This window comes from Arachis ipaensis, chromosome B10, assembly GCF_000816755.2.
Source record: "Arachis ipaensis cultivar K30076 chromosome B10, Araip1.1, whole genome shotgun sequence".
NCBI lineage: Eukaryota > Viridiplantae > Streptophyta > Magnoliopsida > Fabales > Fabaceae > Arachis > Arachis ipaensis.
Window position 1 is genome coordinate 13,761,505 of NC_029794.2, and position 8,111 is coordinate 13,769,615.

General features: G+C 31.3%; 1 protein-coding gene across 1 annotated transcript; it reads right to left on the reverse strand.

Moving 5' to 3' along the window:
• Positions 2,331-3,260, reverse strand: LOC107620174. Its single transcript, XM_016322380.1, has one exon. The coding sequence runs from the start codon at positions 3,258-3,260 to the stop codon at positions 2,331-2,333; it is 930 nt and encodes a 309-aa protein (XP_016177866.1).

Below are 8,111 nucleotides of genomic sequence, written 5' to 3' on the forward strand. Positions count from 1 at the left end.
TCTCAAATTAATTATTAAATAAAGATATTGTGCTACAAATAAAAAGAAAGTTTGTAATCCTTCATTTTAGATTTTTAAAATAGTGTGTAAATGATTAAATTGACAATTATTTCAATTGAAAGGATTACCAATTTTAAATTATCATTACTATGATGAAAACTAACATTAAAAATCTTAAAAGTTTTTAATTCTTAAATATTTATATAAAATAAACCAAAGCATGATTTTTTAAAGAATTTAACTAAATCCTACTTTTAATAGCCTAAAAATTTAAAGAATAATTATTTTTGACTTAATACTTAAAATTAAAATTTGGAATGGTTAATAAAAAAATAAATAAATTATTTGTTTATTTAACTTTTGTGATAGAATAGTAGTTGTTGTTAGATGTTCCATTAATGCTTGCGGTGCTTTCCAACTTGAAAAAGCAGAGATTATTGGACCTTTTTCACACATGCGAAAGCTTCGGGATACACATACATTGCGGTGAATTTTTGGGACAAAATAATTTAATTATACCAAATTTTAATAAATGTTTGATTGACCCATTGTTGGCTATAGACCAAGCAACAATAGATTTTGGCACGGCAAAAATCTCACAAGCCAAAAGATATTCTCATATGCACCATTCTAAGAGTCATTTTTGAACAATGATACAATTAGAAATATCTTAACACAATATAATCTAAGCTAAATATTACAATTTAAAATTGATTAAAGTGGGAGATAATTTCATCCCATGAAGTACACATACTTTACTGACTTACTGCGTTTGCGTGTCAGATATATTTTGAATACGACATTTATCGATATTTATTCAACACGCGTATTTGTGGTGTCCAACTGTATATTAATAAAAAATAAAAATTATTTTTGATTTGCTGTCCAAAAGTACCGTTTAATTTATCAACTATTAAAATGGGACAACCATTTAATTTTGTCATTACTCTTATTGGACAATTATGGAGTATTTTACTTCAATTAATGAAGATGAATCATGAAAATTTAATGTTCTTCCTACAAAATTAGCATCATAACTTCAAATTAATCCATTCTTTTGCGACGAAAAAGTAGAATAGCCAAAATGAGCTAACACTATTATGAGCTTTTGATTATCAATAATAAAAGAACACATGGAACAAGCATTAAACTATGAATTGAACTATCACGATCACTGCCATATTTTGGCAAGCTTGACAATGAAATAAGTGACATTCTCTATCCGTTTTACTTATTCGTTATTGTGAATATTTTTTGGGAGATTGCAATGACCCAAATTTTGATGACTCATCTGAAACTTGGATTACAAAGTTGTCAAACAGGGAAAAAATGTTAAAATTTCTTTCAGAATTACTTCTCTATGACTTTTAAATAAAACACTTTAGTAAAGAAAATATATTAGAAAATCCTTTTGGTAATATTCAATTTTAGAATGTTAAATTTCACATTTCAAAAATTCTAGAAAATTGAAATTACATAGAAAAAAATTAGAAAAAAGGCATTCTAAAATAAAGAGACTAATAAATTAAGAAAGTGATGGTCTATTTTTTTTTTAAATTCGTAATTTTCATTATATATGAATTTTATTAACTTGATTTAAAGATAATTAAACCTCTTATTTTTTTACCTTTGTGCAAATTAAATTAGAGTTTCATTCTTGTTTCAATTTTTGTCTCCCATTTTGCATCAAACAGAATACTAAGATTTATTTCAACTAGTGTATGAACCCGTGCTGAGCACGGAAAAATTTATAAAAATAAAAAAAAATATATGATTAGATATTTTAAAAAAAACACAATAATTATTTTTAAAAAATTTATAAAATTATGATCAAAATCAAAGTTTAACTTAAAAAAGTGCGTAATAATCATTTTACACTTTTTTAAAGTAAAATAATTATACATTGATACAGAATTTAAAATAAAATTAAAATATTTACATTAGAATCCTATTTTTTCAAAGGCTTTTCTATAAACAATATTAATGGTTGAATTTGCAGACATTCCTACATGATTCATAAGTAAAATTTTTAAACTTCTCTTACTCTTAACTCTTGAAAGTGCCACATATAGTTAGTCGTGTGTAAAAACTGGTTTGGACAAGTACAATCCAACATGAGATAAAGTTTGTCCTTGAGATTTATTAATTGTCATGGTTGGAAACTGTCTTCGTTGGAATCTAACTGGGATGGTTTCATTTGTTAGTACCATATTCATTCTTAGAATCAAAGCAATATGAGCAACATTATTACCCGTTAAGACTTCACATTCTATGACATGATTTCCAAACTTCCTAACTTGTAGCTTTGTACCATTACAAAGACCACTGGATTAGTTAATATTCCTCAGTAACATCACCAGAATACCAACCTTAAGTATTAATTTATGTGGAGGCAAACAAGAGCAATTTATGCTATTCAGTAATTCAGGACCATAGAGATCTAGTTGGTTCTCCATATTCTCTTCATCCATACAAATCGAATCTGAACTGAGATATAATTTTTCCCCTCCAGGAATGATAGCCATCAGATGGTTGTTGACCTCTTCAACAATGTCCAGCGTGGGAGCCAGTATAGTTCTTACTTTGAAAAAACCCTTTGAGGACATGTTATCCAAAATATTTGGATAAGAAAAATGAACCAACTCATCAAATACCTGGTCCAAAGAAGGAATAATAATATCTCCTGGAAGACATATCTCAGATTCACCATCCATATTGTTACCTATTAGACCATCACCAACTTTTAATAACCACTCGCCAAATTGCTCTGTCTCATCTTGATCTGAAGCAGTCGTCCCTACAGAGAGTCTCATATTTTTTGTTAGTTTAAGCACCAGACAAAACTTCCAAAGGTAAGACGAATTCACGGTTGAATGAACGATATCTTGTCTCGATTCTCGTAGAATGACAGGAAGAAATTGTCTAAAGTCTCCACCTAATACAACCACTTTTCCTCTAAAGAGTAAATCTTTATTATATGTTAGAGAAAATCTCATGATATCACCCAAGTATTTAGCAAGCGCTTCATAGCAATACCTACTAACCATTGGAGCCTCATCCCAAATTATAAGTTTGGCTTTCAACAACAGAATTATTTGAGGGGAACCAGGTTTGATGTTACATACAGAATCCTCAGTTATATTCAGCAGTATTTTGAACCTTGAGTGTGTCGTTCTTCCATTGGGAAGAAGTAAAGATGCAATACCACTTGAAGCAATGTTTAACACAATATCACCCCTTGAGCAAATCTTAGCAGACATAAGGTTCTAGAGAAATATTTTCACAGTACTCCCATGATCATACACAAAGAAAAAGCCCTTTCATCACAATATATAGCTGTAACAATTTTATCGAATGCATATTTCTGCTCAAGTGTTGCGATGGCTAACATGTCTGACTTTAAATCATCCCTGTTAAAGTTTAGCTCTTCCCTGATAACCCTTTCGGTTAACAAAGAACTATCAACTTCAGTCGCTAAAGGCATAGGAGGATAGTCTTTCAAGGTTTTATCATAGGAATGTAAGATCTTGTCTATATTCATTAAGCATAACTGCTTAATCTCATCATCTGACATAGTCAACTCTACATATTATACGATACTATAAAAATTCAATCAAACTAAAAATGATCAATAATGAAGAACTTTTATAATTATAATTAATAAAAACTCACCCCTCATGTTCATCACGGTTCTCTGTCGATACAAAATATCATCTGAGAGTTCATGCTAACATCTATTTCAGACATGTTCTGGTCTTGAGATATTGTTGGATGTTAATAGAATGACAAATAACCTCCTAATATATGATCTTGAGGCCCATGAGCTTGCTTCCTTAATTGCATCCATGAATTCTCTGTCATCTTGCAAGAGTCTAAGGGTGAAGTATGCATCTCTATACGTAGCATAAATTGTTCCTCCTACTGTTCTTATATCTCGAAAATTCATACATCCTCTTTGAGTATTCAAGAGAAGTCGTTGGTAATATTCTTCGATATTTGCTGCAAAAATATTGGTTAAAACCCCACTTTTAAGTTGCTAAATGGATTAGGCTATGCGATTTCAATTATTATGATGACAATCATGCATGAGAATTAAATCTTATTTAGAAAAAGGGTTAAGATTAATGACAAACATGCGTATGTGTTAGTCATACTCTTATTATGTTTCTCTCTTTTTTCCCCTCCATATGCATCTTTGTTTAATGTGATTGATTTAGTCTAGAATTTTGAATGTTAAATTAGTGAAGGCTATACTGCTTGGTTCCCAACAGTCAACACTACCTAGGGATGCTTGGCACAAACTTTTCTAATACAAACCTCTCTTGTTAGTTGTCACCCATACGGGAGGAGGAAATTTAAGTCTTTAAGATGAGAATAATAAACAAAGAAGAAATAATCTGATTCTCAATTTTGTTGTGATGTGCGTATTATTTCTTATCAAAGATATACATTATGCTTTTTGTAGGATGTGAAAGCAAGAGTGACTCAAACTTTGTTGTTTTTGGTCGGCATAAACTCTTATATCCAATCTGCATTATTTAGTGATTATGTATCTTGGCATTAGTGCATGTCTTTGCAAGCTAAAATTTATAATTTTATATAACTAACTGCCTATGAAAATCTTGCTAAAAGTTCCCCAACCCCTCTCTTTATTGGCCGAATACAACATGAGCTATATATTAAATCTATTTTTGACTGCAGAATCTTTTTTTTATGATGAAAAGATTATGTTTTCTTGCAGGAAAACATAGAACTGGATTTTGTTTTTGTTCTATTTTTAAATGAATAGTCCCAAGAAAAGCAGAAACTATTGAGGTTGAAATTATGACAATTATGAGGGTGAGGATCATACAAATATGGGACTAAGTGTATGAAAACAGAGAAATAATTGTGTGTATGAATAAAATTAGAAGTACCTGCTCATTCATCAACACCATTTCAATGGAGTTAATGGATTTGGGGTCTTTGAATCTCGGTAAAGACCAAAGTCTGGTTACTTTGACATGAATCTTCCAACATTCTTTTGGCGGTGCAATCATCTCCAACAAATCATATCGCCTAACCATTTTTTCTTTAGTAAAAAAAAAACAAACGTAAATTCTAGCAAGTACGTATGGTAAGATTGTAGGACCACACCTTTTAGAATTTTATAGCAACTAAGAAGAGGTATATTTCTGGGTAAATCATTTTAAAATTGGAGTGCATCAAAAATCACATATCCTCCATAATCCAAAAGAAGAAAAAATCTATCTTGATGGTTTAAAAAACGAAAAAAGATTTGAGTTGAAAATAAAACACTTATTCTAAATCATAAATACTGACAAATCAAAATGTACCGAGTAAAAAAAAAAAAGGTATGAAAATAAGATTTGAATCCATGTCTTCCTTACAGCAGCTCACCTCCATCAGTTACAGATAGAGAGCATTCCAATGAGACGGCGATTTGAACGACAATAACATCCGTGAAAGTCTCTTCTTGCCGGTCCGCTATCTAACATCTCTGGTCACATTAGCATCTCCGATCATCGTCGACCTCCTCGCCGGCACAACCCCGTCATCATCCCGTCGCCGTATGAGCAACCAGTCTTCTCGTCTTCGCTATTCTGAAGTTGCCAGTGCCAAGCCGCCGTTCTCCATTGCTGGCGTATATGCTTGCTTGCTTGCTGGGAGAGAGAAGACCCAAAAAGACTAAAAGAGGACTTTGGGTGCGGGTTGAAATTAATTGTATGAGATCCGGATAGGTTTTCTATCTGCCCAACTTGGAATTGGGATTAGTCTCCGTAGGTCCATGTTTTATTAAGATACAATGGAGGCAAGCAAGTCGACATGATGTGGACCTTACTTTTTTATTCCCTTTTTATCACCATTCACAAATTCTCTGCTTTGTTTGATTGTTGTATAAATTATAGATCCACATTGGGCCGTTTAGATTAACGTTAATTCATATATAATATATAATTAAATTTAATGAATTTAATTAGAATAAACAATAAATTTTTTATTTTATTTTAGACTTCATAAATGAAAAAATCAATTCACTAATATAACGAATTATAATTAATGTAGTATAATTAATTAAGTAATATAAATTATAATAAATTATATTAATATTTAAATATTTAATCAAATCAATTAGTTGATATAATTAAATCATTGTCATAAATGGAATTAAATGAGTTAAAATAATTAAATCGGGAAACACTCTCCAGAGCATGCCACGTCAGCTCCATCATTAAGTGCAGAAATCCGATTTTTATATAATAGAATAGATCTCTATCTTTTAGTCTTTGTCTCTTAATTTTTCTATTTCTGTCTCTTCACCAAATACTACCTATATGTGGTGGTCAATAATATGACATGCATCATCTTATTATAACATTTAAAATATTTTAAACAAATATGTGTTGTTTTTAATTTGATTTTCGTTAATAGAGAGTTAATATAGAATGTTATAGTGCCAACGTAGTAGTATCGCCAATGATAAAGTAACATAATTAAATAGATATTTTAAATGAGTCTTTTTAGAGAGCTAATGGAATATTTGTACAATGTGTATAATGGGCTATATAATTTAAAAAATGAATATCACTTATACTATCCATATCATGATACCACTCATCCCAAAAGCTTCAGCTGATAGAAAAAGATAATACTAATGGTTATATTTCTAATACTTTCCTAAATTTTCATTGTACACATTGTATAAATATTCTATTGGTTCTTATATTTTCTCATTTTAAATTGGTTAATTAAACTCATTTTGATTAATTATTTTTATATTATATAGGAACTAAAATAAGTCTAACTAACTAATTAGGATACCTACTTAATTATATTAAAGTCTTAACTACGTCTCTTGAAGCATGTTCAAATATCCTGCATTTATTGAATTCTTATGAAAGCATCAGTGGCCAGAGGGTAAATCTTAATAAATCTACTGTATTCTTTAGCCACAACACTCCCTCCACTACTCGTATACTACTGGCTAACTCTATGAATATTAATCGTATTTTGGAGTCTTACCTTCTTGGGGATGGAGGAGCATACTGGAAGGCCGAAAGATTGTTGAAAAAGGTCTTAATTGGGCTGTGGGTACTGGTGAGAATATCCGAACCTTTGAGGATCTTTGGCTGCCTCCTCCGTATCCTTTAATGATTTCTGACATACCAAATAGACAGGCTATTTTTGAGTTGGTTCTAAGAGTTAAAGATCTAATTACTGAAGATAGGAATTGGAATCAGAATCTCATTCAAGAATTATTTCCCCAAGACGTTGCAAACATGATTTTGTCAGTTAAAATTCAGTAGAGTAGGGACAAATTGCAATGGGAATTGAACAAATCCAAGCAATATGATACAGCTTCAGGTTACAGAATTGGCTATTTATTTTACCATCCGCCTCTGGAGCTTTGCCCTAATTATATGCAGCAGAAAAAGTCGTGGATTGATCTATGAAAGTTGAACTTGCCTCACAAAATTAAGCTATTTATCTGGAAAGCTCTCCATGGTCGACTTCCGGTGCTTGCTCAGATTCATCACCGCATCCCATCTATATCACCAATATGCCCCTGCTGTCATGAAGCAACGGAAACAGTCACTCATTGTTTGATCGATTGCTCTAGAATTAAAGACGTATGGTCTCAGAGTTATCTTCGTGACTGTCTTCCCCCTCAGAATTCTAACGACTTTTGGACATGGTGAACTACATCAACAGAGATACTTAACCCGTTGAAGAATGCTGACCGTAATCCTCAATTGCTTGCCATCATTTGCTGGAACTGTTGGAAAGCTCGCAACCAGTTGATATTTGAAGGTTCTACTTCTATGCCGTCTGCCATTCTAGCAAGCTCTGTCAAGTTGCTCCGTGAAATCCAAAGAACTCTCAGTTTAGGTCGTCATCTCCATGAGGCAAGCTCTTAGTTGCATTCAATTGGATTTATCATTCTTTTTTCTTTAAGATTTTTCTTCGTTTTTCGACCATACACCATTAGATGAATACCTTCATTATAGTATTTTTGGAAAATCCTCACCTTTTATTATACTATCCTACTTTTGAACATCTTTATATTTTATTTTTTAATAATTAATGAAATATAACCTATTATCTTTGGA